Here is a 21,533-nt window from a genome sequence, read left to right as displayed (position 1 = left end):
ATATATGAACCAAACCACAACTTACCTAAATCTAAGTATCTTCCTGCCAACTCACAACCACAGATCTTGCTGCTGGAACTTGTGGTCGAAGCTATGGATCATCCTTAACCAGTGATGCTTAGATCCATAGTGGAGCCACTGATCTCTCAAATGTGGCATCAAGGAGACCATGTGTAAGGCACTGCCCGGCCAATCGGAGGAATACAACAAAAGGGAAGAAAGGTTCGGCCAGCGGCTCACGGCGAGAAGGGAAGCTAGGGCATGGTGACTGTGTCTAAAAGCGGTCGGGAGAAGGGGTGGCGGTGTCGCGAGGAAGAAAATGAGGAGATGGCTGGCGTCGGGAAGCTAGGGCAGTGGTGGATCGACGTCGGAGGGAAGGTGTAACGGCTTTGGCCTCTTGGGCGGCCCTTGCGGCAGCCCACTGGCGGCCCTTGCCAGCGGCTCTCACTTGGCTACCAGGATTTATAAACTCTACTACTTAGCCTGGAGGTCTAGAGTTCGAATCCTGGGGAAGGCAAAAATCCACTGCCAGGGGTGGAAAGTCCTAGTGAGTAACGACATGGCCAAAGGGTCGTCGGTCGACGACATTAGAGGTCATCTAATGGGCCGACGACATAAAGGCCGCTAGTTGGGCCGCCCAAGAGGTCAAAGGGTCGGGTCGTTACAGAAGGGGAAGATCTAGGGCTCGGGTTCGTGTGCGAGAGGAGGGAACAAGACTTCCCTGGCTAACAGCTTTTGTACACGGGGAGGCAAGGAACCGTCGACGCGAGGAGGTTAGGGCACGCGAGTGGTTCGACGAGGGAGAAAGGAAACAACGTGTGGGGAGAAGGAAAAGAAAATAGAAAATGAATAAATAAATTCAACTTTTCCTCACTTAAATTGGGTAGCCTAAACAGGCTTTTCCAAGACCCTATTTTTTGTTGGGTTTTTCGGGCCGCGAAAATCGCTTTTTCGCGTCGCGGAAACCCCAAAAGCCCCTAGCCAACGGATCCATGCAAAGAAATTTTTTGAAAAACATACGAATACGAGTTTCTACCTAGATCTACACTTAGATCTACAAAAGAAAGGTTATACCTTTGAAGCGAAGCCTTTCGCGTTCCCGCTCGTCCAAATGGTGCCGGATCTCGAAGTTGTCAACGTAGACAACTCTCTATATGTATCCACACAAACAAGTAGGTGGAGAAAAACCACACAAAAGGTGTGCTAGCACCTTTGGATGGTTCAGCCAAGAGAGGAGAGGGAGAGCAAAATTGGAGCAAGGAAGAAGATGAAGGAATGAATGAGATTAATTCACAAAATGAAACTCATCAACCCATTCATGTGGCCGGCCACATTAAGAGGGTGTGTAACTCCCATGGAATGCCAAGAGTCACAACTCTTGGTAACTCCCATGAGGTGGCATCCCACTTAAGCAACCATGATAATGTGGAGCATCATCATTGGCCCACTCAATGCCAACTCACCAATGAGGTGGCATAAAGTCAAGTCAAACTTGACTCTTCATCTTCCTCTCAAGTCAAGTCAAACTTGACTTAATCTCTCTCATGGTTGATCTAATCCAACCATTTAATTCAAGCCAATTTAATATAATGAATCTAATTCATTTAATTAAATTGATTCAATGAGTCATAATCCAAATTAGACTCATTAAACACATGAATCAACTTGAGTCTAACTCAATTAGCCCAATTAGGATTACTCTTAATCCAATTTGATTCATCAAATGAATCTAATCCTCTTGGTTCATCATATGAACCTAATCTCCATCTAATTGTCCTTAGTGTGTGACCCTATGGGTTCTTGTAACATTGGCAATGCCCCTAAACCCATTTAGGAGCATAAGTAATGAGCGGTATCTAGCAACACATCATTACTACCCAATGTTACAAGAATGTTGAGATCCAACATCACCTTTGTGACTACTAATTGTGACTCCTCACAAAATATGACAAGTGTCCTTCTATCCTAGACATCTAGATTGATCAATGTGAGACATAGATCGTGTCATCCTCTGATCAATCTAAATCCTGAACTCCAAGTAAACTCACTAAATCAAATGAGCTCAATATCTCATATTGACTCATTTGGGCATGGCCATGCACTTCGTGGTCTCACTCTATCAAGAATACCGATGTCTCTCCCGCCATATAGGAGGGATAGATCCCATCTACATCACTCACATCCCTCCGCATAATTTGTTACATACCCAGTAATCGCCTTTATAGTCCACCCAGTTACGGGTGACGTTTGACGAAACCAAAGTACATAACTCCTTATGTAGGGAACCATGGTGACTTCAGGTCTAAGGACTAGTAGTCATACTAATAGCCACATGAGAAAGTATATGACACTCATATAACGATCCATGATATCTTCTCATGGCGGGTCATTCAGTATACATTCTCTAATGCATACTCATGTGTCAACTTGATATCTCTATATCCATGACTTGTGAGATCAAGTCATCGAGTTGACCTACATGTTAGTCTTATTGCATTAACATTGTCTCTGAATGTTAATACTCGACTAGGAATGATTAAGAGTAGTGTTCCCTATATCATCTCACTATCGATTCAACCAATCGATTGATATAGGTAAGAATCTTCTACTCAAGGACGTTATTATACTTAGTTTATTTGGTACCAATACAAGCAAGTATAATAACCAAAAATCAAATGTCTTTATTTATATAGAATATGATACAACAAGTCCAAAAATACAATCATCAAATGATTGGCTCTAGGGCTTTAGCTAACATTTTTATCCCCGTAAACTCGTTTATACGGTTTCCGAAAAATTCCGAGAAAATTTCTAAAAATTCTAGAAAATTTCCCTATGGTGTCTCGCCTATTTTTGGTATTTTACAGTGGCTACAGTAGATGAGTGATGCATACCTCCGTTGAAGTTTGGGGGTCCTTATATAGGACCCCTGGGAGGTGCGTGCACGCTTCTCAAAGCATGCATGATTTCCAAAGCGTACCTCAAAATGGATGTGTCAGAAAAGCGTGTCTGACGCCATGCCGCAATCGTCTGAGCATATCTCTGACGTGACAGTGGAAACTTCCATCGTATGATTCTTTGTCTGGTCCGGCCGCCGACCATGCTGTCTGTCGGCGGCACATGTCTCGAGAAGGATATCTTCAGTTGTCCCCTTTGTCTCCTTCTGTACCTTTTGTCTGTTACCGTGCCGGGCGGGCGAGCCGCTCGGCCATATACTCGGACGAATGTGACCTTCGTTGCTCGACGGTCGAGTCGGACGCTCGGCATATCAGCAATCGTATGCCAACTCAGGAACGTCGGAAACCCGACCCGCGGGCGAGCTATTTCTGTGCCGATCGGGGCGCTACCCCGACCGGTCGACCAGGCGACCTCCCCGATCGGCAAGGTCCTAAGGTTGACCCTCTTGACTTTGGCCTTCGCGCCAACCTGGAAACTACCCTGATCGGTCGGCCAGGTGACCTCCCCGATCGGCAAGATACTCAGGTTGACCCTCTTGACTTTAATCTCCACGTGTCGTTGACCCTTACCTGAGTGAGCCCTCTTTCCTTATCATCGGATCAATATGTATATATTATGTCATGTTTTTGGTGAAACTAGATTGTGTTATGTATTTTCTCGATTCGAGTTCTTATTTCGTTTTTTTAAATTCATATAATTTAGAAGAAAATTTAAATCCTAACAAATACCAGATAAAACATTTACTAGTTTAATTTATTATGCATGAACTATTTAACAGTAAACTTATCCTATTATAGTTTAATTTGTCTTGTCACTCACAAAAGATTCGAAAATCTGAAATCATCAATAGACTTGATAGAAACCCACCAACTTGCACCTCCAGCCTAAAGACTACTTGTACATCGAGTTGTGACTCCAACAAGCCTCAACGGCGGCTTCATCTCCCACAAACTTTTCCGGCTGAAACCAAGCAAATTAGTTAGCTTCGGTTGATTAAACAAGTGGACGGGATCCGTCATGTACGCTGACAGAGGTAGAAGCCATGCAAAAGATTCTAATCATATCTCACTTAATATATGAGTACATCCAGAATTGACAACACAGCGCACTGGTGAATCACCACTGAATACATCATTGGACTTTACTTCTCCCAGATGGTAAAACGTTGCTTTTAGGGGTGTATAATTTTAGTAGATTAATAAGCACCAGTGTGACTTTGAATGAGAGAAAAGATGTATATCAATATGAAATTTAGCGTCAAAAGTAAAACTTTGATGTGTGATATTGATAACTTCAATTGCTTTGTCGTATACGTGACACAGTAGTAGGAGCAGTCAAATAATGACAAGGGTGATAGTTAAAGCTCCCGAGGTAACGTTGAATTATTGGTTAGTATGGATAGAACTTGCTATAATGAACAGGGGTGATTGTCGATAAAATCAAACGAACAATCCTTATCCGTAGTGCTCAATCACAATGTTTTAATTTATCTTCTCACATATAATGGTAGGTGTGGAATTGTTAGGTGACGGATTTCACGTTTTTACTCTAAAGAGACTGATTGTTGAAGAACAGAAAGACACCACATCTCACAATGTGCATGGCCAAGTTTTGCTAGCGAGGAAGGCAGCAACCTGACTCAACCATGTGCATGGGTGCCCGAGTAAACATGTTTTCGTACGCCATGTTTCTGATCTGTCAGTCAGCATCAGATCTAGAACCACATGACAAGCAGAAGAACAGTGTCAAAGGTAATTGAATATAATCATTCAAGTTGTGTTCAATGGAACACACTCATGTTACTAGACCAATAAATAAAGCTAAAATTCAAATAATAAAAAGAGTGTATCCGTATGCTACAATGTTAAATTTCTGCGTGAAAAACCAAAAAGAGACTGAACAGTTCGGAGAACATGACACGCACGCAGTAATACTTAACTTCGAGATCAATGCTTCCTTATTTTCTTTGTCAATTTGTTCTTATATATGTGTTATGAGGCCATTAATTAGTTGCTGGTTCAAAGTTCCAGCAAGTAGAACAAACGCTTTATGGTTCCACACAGTGATCACATGCTGAAGCATGTGGTTCTCTGTTTTTTATTATTATTGTTTTTATTTAATTTTCATTTGACTGGATTAAATGAATCTTTGATTCCAAATTGAATCCGTTAAAACGGCGCTATTCAGCCAGCTCCAATCTTAAAAATAGTTTATCATCAGCAACCTGGAAAGCATTTCTAGATCATTGTACATCGACTTTATCCATCTTCTCCTCTTTCCTGTCTCACCGGTTAACTTTTTGTTCCTTTTTTTTCACATTCGATAAAAAGAAAGTTACTTTTTTGTTTTTTCTTTAAAAAAACTTTTAATCCACTCTCTTAATATTTAGTATATTTTTTTAATACGAGCTTTTTTAAAACCTAAAATAAGTTGTAGATTTAAAAAAAAAAAAAAGTAAAATTTTGATGTGTGGTTTGAAAATTTTAAATTTTTATTTAATTTGTAAAAAAATCCTAAAAAAATATTCCAACTACAAATACGTACGCTTTTTTAAAACCTAAAATAAGTTGTAGATTTAAAAAAAAAAAAGTAAAATTTTGATGTGTGGTTTGAAAATTTTAAATTTTTATTTAATTTGTAAAAAAATCCTAAAAAATATTCCAACTACAAATACGTACGTAGGTGAGGAAGAGGAACAATTGAATCTCGTATTAATGCCACAGCCCGCACCTACTCCACCCAAAAAGTTTGAACTCTCTCTCACTCAGCGACACTGCTGACGGAAGTAATGGAGATGCTTGCGAAAGCAATGCAGTGAAGATTTCCCACGGTTACTGTTTCAGTCGAAGACCAGCAAGAGAACGAGCGAGAGGAGTCGCTGAAGCGGAGGCCGATTAGAGTAATGCCGCTCGTCCGGCTCCAGGTGAGGAATGAGTACCGTCTGGGAGACGCGCGGCTCTACGAAGGGCCTTCCAAGAAAGACGACCCCAAGGCCACCTTGGATGGCACCGCCGTAGCCGGCCTCGTCGGATTGCTGAGGCAGTTGGGCGACCTCGCGGAGTAATTTTTCTCAACCCTATTTTCACTCCTTACTTATTAATGTTTTTGTTTTACTTTTCACCGTCTTCATTGGAGTAGTTTTGGATATGAACTTCAAAACATAATGTTTTTGTTTTACTTTTCACCGTCTTCATGGGAGTAGTTTTGGATATGAACTTCAAAACATGTGTGTGAGTGTTATCGATTTAGCTTCAAGAGCCCTTTTTGATGCTTGGTAATGGTTGACTTGGACTTCATCTTATTTGTTTAATTGAAGTTGTTGGTATTACCATCTAATTTACTTTTGAAGATGTAAACGTCTGATTCTTTATTATGGACATGGATGATGATTTCAAGTCATATGGTTCATAGTGAGTGAATGTTAGAGTCAAGTGTTATGTTGGACGTGCTTGTTTTTAGTGGAGCAGAGGATGCCCACTGACAGAGTTGGTTTGTAATTGGTGGGCTCGCTTGTCTTCTATTTCTCAAGTTGAACATCTACCGCATTCCCTGTGCTAAAAAACACCATGCCATGTGCTATCCAGCTGGAACCAGAATAAAGGAAGAGATTCACATGTAGCTGATTTTGGTTAAAGTCTGTAAAGATACCAAAAAAAAAAAAAGGAGTAAGATCATGTATCACAAATCTGATAAGGGTCTCTTCTAGCATCATTGCTCTGAAGTTGGATTTGTGCTCAATCAAGATGTTATAGGCGAACAACTTAAATTCTCGGTTGAAGCATATAAGACTATTTACTTTGCACTTTAAATTCTTTTTTTTTTTTCATTTTGTTGCCTTCTAATATTCAATCCCAGGCAGGTAAATCATAGCTTCTAATATTCAATCATAGATACATAGCGGGGGACTTAATTACTTATTCCAAGATGCATGATCATTGGCCACAGTTGTCATTCTCTGCAAAATTGCTTTGCAATTTGTCATTCTCTGCAAAATTTACTATTGGTTCCCATATGCTTTCTCCTCAATAAAATAAAATATACATATTTATTATAATTTATATGAGAAAATAATTGTATATCTCTCTAAAATCATATTAGGGATCTACCTTTATGCCTTTTCCATATTCTTATGAAAATTCAACTTTATGATTTTTCTAGAACCTTATGAGAAATCTTCAAATCTCCCTAAAATCATATGAGACATATTTCTTTGTGACTTCTATGTAAAAGCATGCAAAGATAAATTTATATAATTTTACTCATTCAATCCTAACACCGTCACAATTTTCAAATCATATTTAAAATTGTTGAAAATTTTAAAGTTGTCTAAGTTGTTTAAAATTTTATAGGTTGTTACATTTCTAGAAAAATATTTGAGGTATTTTCAACAACTATTTAGTTTTTAGAAAAATTAAATTAAAGTTTTTATTGGGATAAGTTATTTATTTATTTTAAGAAAAATGAGTCCTTAGTCTATGGAGGATTAGAATACAATTTTAAATTAATAAATTTTCTTTAATTCTTTATGTGAGATTTTTTTCTTGGTATGATTTTTTTTCTTTGTGAGTTCTCTTTATCAATTTTATTTTGGATGATTTGAGAGTTTGTATTCATCAACTTTTTAATGAAAAGTTGGGTGACTAACATAGCTTAGGAAACTTAAGTAGATCAAAGGAGTATAAAAATTTAAATTTTTATCAGAGAATTTAAATTTCAAAAGTAGAATAGGTGCAAATTGGGATGGAAAATAGAAAAATCATTGGACTAGATGATATTCTAATAGTGATATAGAAGCATTGAATGACTTGCGAAATCATTTAAACTGAAATTAAAAACAAAGAAAATGTCTGATTAGTGGAGGCTAAGTATTTTACTCCCTATATAAAAAGAAAGGAGCTGTATAAAATTATGTGAATTAGAGGGGCATTAAGATAATGAGTTATACCATGAAACTTAAGAAAAATTGGTAGAAAAAAGATAAGGAAGAAGTTCCAGATAATCGAAAATCAATTTGGATTTATGGCTGAAAGATTGATGATAGAAGTTATACATCTTATATAACTGATTGAAAAGTATCGAGAAAAGAACACGACTTACACATGGTATTCTTCAACTAAAAAAAACTTATGACAAAGTCCCAAGGAAAATTATGTGGAGAATTATAGAAAAGAACAGTGTTAGCATAGCGTATATTGAAGTAATGATATGTATAAGGATGTAATTGTTAGGATCGGTGGACCGACCAGAGGGGGTGAATAGCCTGCAAATTGAAGATCCAAATCTATTGCTTTCTACTTAGCAAGGACACACTATAAGTTAGATAAAAATAACATAAAAGAAAGTAGAGATTCCGAATTTACTTGGTTTACAACTAGAAAGGTTGCTAATACAATGCAATGACAACTCACTAAAAAAAAGTAGATTCGTTACCTTAACGACCCCCCTAGTGTCGGCTCCATAGATATGGAGGGAGGTAAATACAAGTACATATGCATTAGGCGCATGGTGGAGTAAATCCCAAGTCGTCAGTTCATGAGAATCGACCTCTGGCCATTACTCCAGAGATGTCATGCGCCCACTTTTTGCGCTACGCCCTAGGGCAATAACAGCTCACTAACGATCTACTTCTTCAACAAAGTTCGGAGGCATAGAAGCTTGAGAGTACAGAGTTGAAAACTAAATTGTAAAATTTAAGAACGAGTGTGTTGCTTTACAACTAGCTTTAGGGCAATATTTATAACCCACTGGTCAAAAGTGACCGTTACTGACATGGCACATCTGGGGCACCTCCATTGATTCAGGGGACCTCTATGGAGCTGAAGGTTATCTCCATCGCAATGGCTTCAGGCTGATGCATCGGAGATGCCTCGGTTCATCGAAGGTGCCTCGGTTCTTTGGATGAGGTGGAATCCATTGCTTATCTCCGCGGCAACGGCTCCAACTCATTGGAGGTGCCTCAAGTCCAATTCACAGCAACAACTCCACTTGGCATGTGAGGCGCCTTGGGTTTTCATGGCCTCTAGTCAATCGGAGGTACCTCGAATGGTCAACTTCCGAGTTGGCCATTTTCTGACTCACTCGCTTGGGTGATGCTTCGTTCGTCAAGAGTTAAACTTATCTAAATCCAATTCCGACCTTCTTCTCGAGTAGACTTCCTCCCGAATTCTCGTCCCTCAGATGCACTGATGTGTCCTTCTCGCTCGTGTACTCTTCCTCAACTCATCATCCCTCTGATGCACCGAGCCTGTCGTCTCCCTTCCTTGTCATCTTTCTCGCTCGCTGCATCTTCCTCACGACTTCTTGTGTTCCTAAGTTGCTATATACTTTGACATAAGACATCAAATACACAGGACCTAACTTAACTCGATTGATCAACATCAAAACTAATCGAGGTACTTATAGTAATGACAAGAACGAAGACTCCAAGTGGATTAACTGAAGTGTTTCTTATAAAGATAGGATTATATTAATGATTAACTCTAAGTCCTTATCTGTTTAGACTAATTAAGACACACTATCATGGTGTATGTTGTTTGCAAATGATATTATTTTAGTAGATGAGGCAAGTGAAGCAGTAAATGCTAAGCTTGAATCTTAATAGGAAATACTGGAAGTGAAAGATTTAAGCTAAGTAGAGTAATGACGAAATTTATGGAATTTAAGTTTAGTAATAGTAGGCATAGTAAGACAATTATTATGATAGAAGATGATAAGTTGATTGAAACTTTTTAAGTGCCTAAGATTATTTTTCCAAAAGGATGAAGGTGTTGATAGAGATGTTTTACATAGGAGACAAGCAGGATGATTGGGATGGAGGGTGTCTAATGTTCTTTGTGATTGTAAGGTGCCTTTAAAACTTAAAGGGAAGTTCTATAAAATTGCAGTTAGACTTGTTATATTATATGGAGCTGAATGTTTGACTGTAAAGCGAACACACGAGTAGAAGATAAGAGTTATAGAGATAGGGATGTTAAGGTAGATGTGTGGAGACACGAGAATAAAGAGATAAGAAATGAGAACATTAAAGAGAAAGTCGGGGTTACACCTATTGAGGGAAAAATTTAATAGACGCATTTAAAATAATATGAACATATACTTAGACAATCAATATATGCCCTAGTCAGGCAATGTGAGACTGTGCTAAATACATACATTAATTGAGGAAGAAGAAAACAAAGAGGACTTGGTTAGCCACAATAAAACGGTATAAAATTTATTTAAGTATAGATGATGACATAGTAGGAGATCGAACCCAATGACGTTGGAGGATCCATATAGTCGACCCCACCAAACGGGATAAAGACTTTGTTGTTGTTGTATGATTTGAGGGTTCCATTCGGTGTTGCATTAAATCCTTTTTTCACTTAGATTCCTGATTTTAACAAGAGTTATTTCAATTAATAATTAAATAAAAAATTATTTTAAGGTAAATTCACATAAGCCTGTAATTTTCTTCCATTTAACTTATTTACTTGTAAAAATAAAATTATAAAAATAGATGAAGACGATGCATTGAATTAGAATTTTAGAGAAACAAGTTATAAAAAATAAAAAATATTATCTAAATTTATCAAACACATATTGCAGCATGTTAAAGTATGCCAACTGTTGACATGAATAACACTCGTTAGCACATAGGCGTAGAAGACAAGAAGAAGTTTCTTGTGCAGGCCAATTTTGAGTTTCATTCAAGTGTGCTGCTCATATCGTACAAGAATACAAGATTTCAAATCATTAAACGTACTATACGAGTGATGTTGATGGCTTACTTGTTCTTATGTTTGCTTGCGTTTATGTGAATCAGGAATTTCTTTCCTATGCCACTCATTAGATTATATGTTCTGATCCTTAGTGTTACCTTTTTACAAATTCATGCCAGTTTTGCCATTTTCTCTAATTCCTCTTAACTTTTTGATAACATTAGCTTTGATGAACATATCTCTTTTATTTTTCGCTAATAATATGTTTTCTCTTTACATTCAATATTTTTGTGTTCTATTCTGAGATGAAATTGGAAATACTGTAGATTTGCTACAGATGTCTTCCATGGGTTGCATGAGCAAATAACTGCAGTGGCTAGTCGGAGGAGTAAAATATTTACAAGAATACAGAACATAGAATTTGCACTTCCATTTATTGAGAAGTCTGTCAAAGGGCAAACCCGCCACATACATTTTGCATATGTTGCAGGTATTTCTCTTGAGATAATGTATAATTTAGGTGCAAAAGTACTAGTAAATTTTTCACACAAATTATTTTTCTTATACATAAATAGCATTAGTATAATCTGCAGACTAAATTGTCAACTTTTAGGTTCCGAATGGCATGCCCATTTTCAACACAAGAAAAGTCATCTTGTAGTTCATGACTTGCCATGCTTCATGCTGGAAGCATATGAAGAATGTCGTGAACCACCTCGGTTGTACTTGCTTGACAAGTATGACTTTTTTTCTATGGTTGATAATATTTCTCTAGTACTTCCTCTTCAAAATAATCAAAATTTCTCCTGGTTACTCAGATTTGATCATGAAGGTGCTGGAGCGTGTTTGAAGAGGTACTCAGATTCATCTCATTTTAGAAGGGAATGGTGTGCATCAGAACTGGGTAAAACTGGAAATTCACAAAGAGGAAAAAAAGTTCACAAAGCCAAGGTATTTCTTTATTTCTATTTTGTTGTCCAAAAAACATTATTTCAAGTTTTGGGTGCCCATTTCCCATGGAAACTACTTACTCGAGAGTTTGCATGGTCATTTACAAACATGAGTTTAGCTCATTCATGTCCAAGGTTATTTGTCAAGAAGTTTATTTTTCTTCTTCTCAATCTCCACATTGAGAGTTTCAAGATATATTAGTTGGTATATATTGATTCACATGCATTGATGATATGAACAAATGCATGGGGAGAGACTCTCTCTCATGCATGGGTGCGCAGGGAATGCAAATCCAGGATCCAGATTGCACTGAACCAAGTTGACTCGTGTGTGAGCATGACCTGCGCGCGTTGAATGCTAGACCGGTCGAGGTAAAACTATGCCTAAGATAATGAACCAATGTTTTTCCATATAAATCAATTTGCTACTTTTTTAAGTGTGTAACGGATGTATTAAATTGAAGATTAATGTAGAATATGTAAATGGTAAAGTGAAATGTTGGTGTTTCAAAAGCTCGGCGAGTAATGATCTTTAATAAGTCATTAAACATTGTCCATTGGTCTGAGCTCCTATATAAGGCGGCTGTAATCATAGGCAAAGACACACAAAAAAAACTCTTCGCCTACGTTACCCTCGCTCTTCTCTGTCGCGCATCTTTCGCTCGGCCGATATACTCGTGATAGCAGTTGGGTACCTCTCGGTTCACCGTGACTACCAGTGCTTGGTGTGTATCATGGTTAACCGTTGTATCCTAGAAATAGACGATTCGAGAAAACCTTGAAGCACAGCCGGAGGTGGGATGAATCTGTTTCAAGAAAATTGTGTCCATCACAGGCCTCGGTCCGCTTTGCCTTTCGGTCCATTTTGCCTTTAGGCCGCTCTACTCTTGACCGCTCTGCCTTTAAGTCGCTCTGCCCTCTACTACTCGGCCGCTCTACCTTTAGGCTGCACTGGCTTTGGGCCTCTTTGCCTCTGGACTGCTTTGCTCTCTGCTGCTAGGCCGCTCTGCCTTTAGGCTGCTCTACCTCTAGGCTGCTCTGCTCTCTGCCTCTCAGTCCACTTGGTCGACTCTGCCTCTCGGCCACTCGGTCCGCTCTGCCTCTTGGTCCGCTCTACTACTAGGTTCGCTCTGTCGCTTGGGTCTGCTCTATCGCTCAGTCCGCTCTGCACTCGGCCGCTCTGCACTCAGTCACTCTGCAGCCTGCACTCAGCACTTAGCAGAAACCAGCATCCGCTAGCCGCCTGAGATTATCTGCTAGGTCATCTCGACAGATAAGTTGAATTTGATTTAGTGTAGTTTAAATTCGGCTAATCCCCCAAAATCTCCGGCAGATCGTCCAACACAAACCATGCTCAAATGCTCATGTCTCATCTATAAATACTCCAACCTCCCGTCTCTGAGCACTCCGAGTTCTCCAACTCAGTCCGCATAATTATTTGCCAATGCTGATGGGTTGGCAAGGAAATTACATATTATATCCTTACATTTTATTCATATAATCTCCACAACTTCTATCTCTACCTTATAATTATAGTACTTATGATTTCTTGTAACATTTTATGCTCAGAGAAAGGGATTACAAATTAGAGATGAAGAATTTCAAAGTGCACTCTACATATCCTGCAGAAATACCAGGTATTTTTTCTTCTGATTCTTAGGCTAAAATTTTGACTTTCTTTAACATGAAATAGGGACTAAACCTTACTTTCCTACTCCTAATGCCAGTCATAGATCAAGGTTTGCATCTCCCAGCAGTGATGGCTATAGCTCAGCAACTGAAAATGCATTTGTGCGTGAACCAGGCATAAACTCGGAAATTTCTAGTAGATCTCCATCATTTGGATCCAGGGTCAGAGTAGAAAATTTAGATGTAGATAATTTGGTGGTTCATAGTGATCTAGATAGCAATGAACTTTTGGATTCTTTGATTCAATGCAATAAAACTGACTTAACAACGGGTGTTCCAAATCAAAATTCAGAGGGGAATGAACTAAGTGATAACCATAAACAAGAATCAGTGCATAGAGAAAATGTTAGCAGAGTATATTCAGTCACATGGGATGACAAAACTGAAATTGTTAAACCTAGAAGTCCAGCACCAAGAGGTATGGTTCTTGGTCATATGATTGAGGCACAATTTCAACATGTAAGAACTGCAACAAAGGAGTGCAACAATAATGAAGCACTCGATCAAGCATCCATCTTGATGGATACTAGTAAATTTCATGGGTCATTACCTAGAGAAAATAACTTCAACAAAATGGTGAGTGTCATAGACAGCTTCGTTGTTGCTCACAATAAATTGGAGTCTGATGTAGAGAAAGAAGTTAAGTGTCAAATGAAACCTGAAGTTAACTCCACTTCTCAAGAAATGCAGGACAAAACTCCATCAAATCTTTTGTCTAATGCATCATACAGTTCTCTGAGCCATGCTTCTTCCATACTTCCTCCAGGCAACTCCAACCATATGCATCCTGGTAGAAGATTTTCCGGATTTTGTCAAAATAAAGAATATCCAGATAATGTGATGGATGATGTAAATGGATCCAACACATCAAAGTTAGAACACTTTCCTCTTGGTAATACATCTTATGCACCTTCTGTAAAACTTTGGTCTAATGGTGGTCTTTTCAGAGTTGAGCCTTCAAAACCTTTAGATCCTCGGGTTTTACATAGTTCTAGCACAGATCCAGTATCTGATTCTACAACTTCTATGTTTAGTTTACCTAAATATGTTCTTAAGTCTTGGAAGAATGAATCAGAAACCATTCCAGATGCAAAATTTTCATTCAGTGGTACTACATCAGGGGTTTCCAGTTCTTCAAAGTATAATGATGGAATTTATCTTGGTTCAAGTTCTTTGGCTCAGAGAGATTCAAATGCTACTCTGTTTCCAGCTAGGGCTTATATTCCTGTTCAATTAAATGGTTCTTCTAAAGCTCTTTCATCTTGCAACGGAAATCAACAGCGTGATATTGAATTTAAGCAGAAGTCACATGCTTCAAAACCTCTTCCATCAGGAATATTTGATATGAATCAAGTCAAGGACACTATTGGCACGGATCAAAGTTTCATTGAAACTGTTGCGGCCACAACCACTGGTACTGGAAATGGAACTTCATCAGCCAGGTATCATTCATTTGGCAGAAACACAAAGTATATATCTTCTGGTTTTTCTGAATTTGCTCCGAGCTTTCTTGCACACTCTCTTCAACAGAAATTAACAATTACAAAGACCGGTAGTCATTCACCTACTGATGAGAAAAAGAAATCTGAGGAAATCTCATGTATAAATAAAAATAAAGAAGCTTGTGAAACATTGATAAAGATCTCAAATTCAAGTTACTCCAAACAGGCTTCTCCACCTATCACAGAAATGAATGCATCTTTTCAACATGGTAATGGTTCAGGAAACTCCAAAGTGACACTGAAAGTCTTGGAGAGCAGTCCCAATGAAAATAATGAGGACTTTATCATCCCATCATTTCAAATGCTTCACGGACCAGTTGATCCCTCACCAGATATTGTTTCAGAGTTTGATGATGATACATTTAGTAGATCCTGTTCTTATACTTCAGAGAATATTGTCAGCCCTCACACAAATTCTAATTCGGAACTGTGGGCAAATGATGATAAAAGTGAATGTGAAGATCATGAATTTTGTGATGACTCACACAAAAATCCACTGTCTAACATCTCCTTTTCTAGCTGTATGAATTTTCAGCCAATTAGCCATTTCAACATGGACACAGCAAATGAATTGCGTAATTATGTTGGTAACAGTCATGTGAGTGATCCTTATGTGCCAGCTTTTGACCTTCCAGATCCAGATTCTTCTACATCCTTGAGAAACCAACAAGGAAGACATGATTCTTGGACATTTAACTTGACAAGTTTTGAATTGCAGACAACTGGCATGCCGCCTCCACCACCTCTTCCCCCAATGAAGTGGAGACTATCACAGACAGCATTGGTAGGAGATGATGAGGTTGCTAGCATTGCTCATGAAACCAAACATCTGAAGGGTCCACAAGTTCCTAAAATTTCTTTTCCTTGTCAACAAGACCAAGATGCATCAAGACCATGTCTTGCTGAGTCAAAGGTATAATATTCCGTAAAGGCAACCATCACAACTACAAATTACCATCAGCTCTTCTGTTATATGTAGCAGTTAAGTTTGGAGAAAAATCTCATCGTTCTCTTTATATTATGTTTGCAGCAAGTTCAGGTTAAGTTTAGTGTGCAGAAGGATCCAAGGTATGGAATCAGTAATAAGGAGCTCAACTTAAGGGAGGAGTTGCTTCGTGAAATCAAGAACAAGGTTGATTCCAACCACATTTACAAGATTTTATGTTTTATTTCCAAGAAATTAATTTGCACATACATCCTATAAAATCTTAAATTTGTGGATGCCTTCTTTACTAGTCAAGGATTGTATGATCCTGAGCTTGAAAATTATGTAGCATAATTCAACATTTCAAATAAACAATGAAGGTGCTACTTTGTTGTTCTGTTACTAATCTGTTCTGAACATTTAATTCTTATATCAGTTTTGTTACAAATGATAGTTTTGACAATGTGCATTCAATGTTGAATTCATGCTAGGCAACCAATAAAAATGTGCCAAAAGCAATGATTTTGTGATCTTTTCAGACAAATGATAGTTTTGACTATGTGCATTCTTTATTAATGTTGAAGCCATGCTAGAAACCGTATAAGCATGATCCAAAAGCCATAGTTTTGCGAACTCACAAATTGCAATGCAACTTCTTATATCTGAAATTCCATATAATTGAAAAGGCAAGCTAATTGAAAGGCCATTAAGTATTGCATTATAATCTGTTGATAGGTAAATTTGCTCACTATTTGTTCCCTTTAATGTTTCCATCTGCAGTCATATAAACTGAGAAGGACTACCTTGTCAAGATCAAATTTTCATCAACAAGATGTGGCAACAAACCAATGCTAAACTGCTAGCGTCTGAAAGAGAAGGCAAGCAATATCACCATCTGATGTCCTATGTTCTGAAGTTTATTTTCTGCCATTTTCTTTAGTTGCATATTGGTCTATCTCAAGCAATACTATCTCATGAAGCAGTTGCTGATACTGGACGATAATGATGGTAGTGATGATGGCTGAAGCTTCTGATGTTATTTTAATCTGTTATCACTGTGTATTAGTATCCTTGCTCTAAGTCAAGTTTAAAATTGTGTATACCAGCAATTCCTCTACTGTAAATATAGTTTCTTAGGTTTTATTCCTTGGGCTTTCCTCGCATAATAAGATTATTGAGAATTCGAGATCCCATATGATGCTGGGACTTTGATGTCATTTGTATTCTCACCAGGGCCCACATTGGGCAACAAAATAAGAATGCTATGATGGTTGGGTTTTCTGATCGGAAGATATGATGGTTGTTTGATGATATAAGAATGTCATATTGATATTTGAATAGAATGTCAAAAACCTAATTTGGTGTATTGATGTCAAGGTAACAGCTATTCTGGATTATTTGGTAGTTGTTAATTTCGAGGATAACATTTTATTTAAGGGGAGGAAGTGTAGTGTCGGAATCACTTATTTAATTAAAGAGATTTATTGAGTTAAATTATAATTTAATTAAAATTTAGATTTATTTAATTAAAGATATTTATTGGATTAATTATAATTTAATTAGAATTCAGATTTATTGGATTAATTATAATTTAATTAGAATTTAGAATTATTTAATTAAGAGGATTTATTTGATTATTTTAGATTTAATTAAGAATTTATTAATTTAAATAGATAGGGTTAGTTAGATTTAATTAATTAAGTTAACTTATATTTATGGAATTTAAATTCATCAATTAAGAAGATGGGTGAATATAAATATATATAAAATTTAATTGAAAATCAAATATGTATATAAAAATTTATATAGCCCATGTAAATGAATTTTTCTTTAATTTATATGACTTAGTGTTACGCAATCGCAAGTGCACGGTTTTACCGTCAGTAATAAAAGATATTGAATCCACAGAAACTGTTGATTAAGCACTAGTTAACGTCGCACGATGAATTATTTAGACAAACGTAAGATTGGTTGGAAAAGAGAGTAAGAGAAAGAGAAGAGAAGAGATGGTGGATCTTGAGATGGGTTGAGCTAAGAGGATGTGAAAGATGGTTTGAGGTGCTATTATGGTATTTTGATTTCCTTGTGATACTAGGCGATGTTACATAAATTGCTTAATTTCTATTCTCTATGTTCATGCATTTGTAGGAAGTTAGATGTATTACCAACTCTCCCATGCAATGGATAAGCTGACATGATCTCCTACTCCATGTCCTATTCTACTAAATGGAAGTGATTCCTATGAAGTTCGTTAGCGGGGCAACCTATCACTAACGTCCCTCAGTCATACAACACAGAAACACACTAACACACAATAATATAGAAATAGAAATAGTGATTATGCCCGATCCCCTACTTCCTTGTGGAGATTTGTTTCTCCTTTCAAGGTGATCCCCTAGACGTCCGTTAGCGGGGCAGCCTGTCACAAACGCCCCTCGATCATATGATCTAGGGTATCCCCCCCAGTGGGATTAACAATTCTACACAATCATTTGATAAAACATGCAAAAGATATATATAAGCTTCATACACACATTTCATCAAACATGAATAAGACATTAACAAGTCATTGAATAGAAACATAGCAAATCCACATATATAGTTTTACATCTCCATCATATCACAAATACTCCCTAATCCTATAAAGGAGATCTACTCCATTGCAAAGGAATAACAACCCTAAAACATAAAGTAAAACATACTTACAACCCTAGATGTGAGAAGAAGGGGAAGAAGAGATACTTGCTAATGTTTTCGATGTCTTGGGGATGGCTTCTTACTCCGAAGATGGACGGATCGTCAAGGGATGAAGTGAATGAAGCTCTAGGGGTTCCCCCTAAGGGGAGAACCCTTCCCCAAGGAGAGGGATGAAGTCCCAAATCCAAGATGAGTCAAAGAATGAGGTTCTTAACCCTTTTATATCTCCTCCAAACTACCCAGAAAAACCAGGTTTATAGGGGTCTGGTAAATAGGATTTTTTACCCATGAAACTAGGTTTTATCGTGATTCACCCTGAACCAAAGTTGTATCTCTTGAAATTATCTACAATATGATATTTGGATAGCGCCCTGGCTTTAACTGAGCCGAAAGTTATGGCGGTTCAAAGTTTGGTCTACAGTCTGGGCGGAGGTCCAGATGAACCCGTGGTTGGGAGGCACGACCCTGCCATTTAGCATGGGTATAAAATGCTATCTCTCTGTTGGATCTGAAGCAAAGTTGTAGATCTTGAAGTTAGCTACGTTTTAGTATAAAGAACAACCCAAAACTCCAACTGAGCGTAAAGTTATGTCTGTTTTACGATCGGTCTGCAATCTGCCCAGAATTCAGCATAGCTATGTTTTAGCATGGCACAACCCCATGTTCTCCGTCACACGACCGTGTGAAATCCACAAGGCCTCATCCGACTTCCTCTCAGGTTGAGTCACACGGCCGTGTGGCTCACACGGCTGTGACCTTCTTTTTCTCTGCCAAAGTCACACGGCCGTGACCTTCTTTGCCTCTGGATTGTTTGCACGGCCGTGCCATTTGGCACGACCGTGTGCTGCCTGACCACGGGGAGATTGGCAAGACCATATGGGTCACACGGCCGTGACATGATTTACTTCAGGATGGCCACACGCTCGTGTAGCCTACACGACCCATGCTTGATTTCTTCCTGAGTTGCTCCAGTGTGTGTTTTTACTCCATTTTCGCTCCAATATACGTCCTGTCAATCAAAATATGCAAAGAGCAGATCTCCGAACAGAATATAATGGAAGTATGATATTATAATGAAATATGGTGCAATAAATATATATTATGCTAATGAAATATAAGTAGATGTGCGTTAAAGCATGTATAAAAGTATATATATAATCTACGCACATCACACCCCCGACTTAAACCTTTGCTTGTCCTCAAGCAAAAACTGTATCTAAACTCGTGTTTAAATAGTGCATCATAATCTTAGCAAGTCAATCTAATCCTATCAAATGATTTCATTGGTGAGCAAGATACAAAAGTTGTTTGAGTACGACCTAAGTAGTAGTTCTCCGTGCTTAGTAAAATAGTGGCATAAATTTATCAAGTATCAATCCCTAAGCCTAGTCAAGTCGTCATAAAACTGTGTTCCTTATGCTTCTAGCGATAGGCACTTACCTGCCACACGCTTGGTTCATCCTCCACAATCTACCCATGGTCTCAAAGGCGTGTTCGATATCAAGAGAAATATAGCAGTTATTTCCCCAGTAACCTAACTCGGTCTCAAAGGGGTAACTTGCTAGTTTCAACTCGTGACAACTATTTTTTATATCCCTTATTCATTCATTTTTTTCATCATCATTTTTTTTCTAAATGATTGCAAGATGCAATACTTGAACACAAATTCAAATAAATACAAATGTTGGGATATTTTGATTTTTCTAAATGAGTTGACATGATTTAGCATCATCCAGTAACCAAAATGAAGTTTGAAAAGTCACCATAGAAACACTAGTACTAATCAAGTTCTATGAATCATGATTATTTTCAAAGTTATCTACCATCAAAACTAGATAAGGTGTAAGAGATCCTAAAACAAGGCCAATACTTAAACTTTTACAGTAAAAACATTGCTCACTTCATGCTATCATAGATAGAAAAAAATAGATTACTAAACATACTAGCACCATAAGTAACCCATAAATCACATAAATCTAGAACAAGCGTGCTAGTATTTTGCATTAAGGAACAAGCAGTCATAATGTGATGAATGATGCAACTATGAAAAATTTATTATTATGCAGAAAGAAATGTGCGAAAACTAAGAATTATAAGAAACACTACACTAAACCTAAATCTCCCCCCAGACTTAAACTTTTCATTGTTCCAATGAAAACTAGAAATAAAATATGGAGGTATTTGAAGTTAGAGAAGTTACCAAGTGATGAGCTCCAAATGGTTGACATTCATGTGCTTGAAGATACTCCTCTATCTAGTGCTCGCATTCCTCCACAACTTTGAATTCTACAAAAGGAAATAGATAAGAAAAATTAAGTAAAGGGACTAGAGGTATTATAAATGAAGTAAAGAAACAAGAAAGAAATTAAAACTAAAATAAAAGTAAGATTAAACTTGGATTGCCTCCCAAGAAGCGCTTATTTAAGGTCATTAGCTCGACCACCTCATTAGATTTATCGAAATCTCACTTTTGGAGGGGTAAGATATTTTAGAACCTCTTACCAAGGGCTCTCAGCTTTTCAACAAAAATGTCCTCCTTCAAAGGTTCAACACTATCTTGTCCTTGTGACTCCTGTGCAACACACGTCCTTCCACCACCATGCTCAAAAAAGAATTGATTAGTAATAGTAGATAAATCAATTGAAATTTGACTTTTCCAATCACTAATGCAAGTAAATCATCGAACATGGTTTGACATTTAGATAAGGAAGGTTCTAGTTCAAGTGATGGTCTTACTAAAAGAGGTGATCCTTGAGACTTTGCTTCTATTACATGAGTCTTTACACTCTCAATATCAACTAATTCGTGCCCTACATCATCTAAAGTGACTAATGGTTGTGCAACTAAGGGGAGTGATTCTTGGGTCATCCCTACACATCCCTCCACAACGTGACTGTAAATTGGTTCAGATATAGGAAGGGAAGACTCTTCTGGATCTTTGATATTAGGAGGTAATGAAATTAAAGTGGTGCACTCCTTTATCAAAGTCTCAGATTCATGATCCTTAAGCTCATCACAGTGTTTTCTCATTATAGACTCCTGCTAAGCTAAGGATTAGCTGAAATTCTATTATTTGTTGAGTCTATACTATCAAGCGTATCATTTATTTTCT

The 21,533-nt window shown here is 37.7% G+C and overlaps 1 protein-coding gene across 2 annotated transcripts; it reads left to right on the top strand.

Annotated features, from left to right (window-relative positions):
• Positions 1–5,673: 5,673 nt before the first annotated feature.
• LOC122005676 (SCAR-like protein 2) lies at positions 5,674–17,003 on the top strand. Of its 2 annotated transcripts, XM_042560802.1 has the most exons (9): positions 5,674–6,018; positions 10,985–11,148; positions 11,272–11,395; positions 11,477–11,609; positions 13,178–13,245; positions 13,336–15,712; positions 15,830–15,931; positions 16,505–16,602; positions 16,708–17,003. In XM_042560802.1, the coding sequence occupies exons 1-8, from the start codon at positions 5,861–5,863 to the stop codon at positions 16,577–16,579; spliced, it is 3,201 nt and encodes a 1,066-aa protein (XP_042416736.1). In that variant the 5' UTR covers positions 5,674–5,860; the 3' UTR covers positions 16,580–16,602; positions 16,708–17,003. The 2 variants fall into 2 exon arrangements, with proteins under 2 accessions (XP_042416736.1, XP_042416735.1); XM_042560801.1 differs by having other exon boundaries at positions 16,505–17,003.
• The last annotated feature ends 4,530 nt before the right edge of the window (positions 17,004–21,533 follow it).

Source organism: Zingiber officinale, chromosome 7B, assembly GCF_018446385.1.
Source record: "Zingiber officinale cultivar Zhangliang chromosome 7B, Zo_v1.1, whole genome shotgun sequence".
Lineage (NCBI taxonomy): Eukaryota > Viridiplantae > Streptophyta > Magnoliopsida > Zingiberales > Zingiberaceae > Zingiber > Zingiber officinale.
The sequence above is the reverse complement of the archived record's forward strand: the minus strand, read 5'-3'. Positions and strand labels throughout refer to the sequence as shown.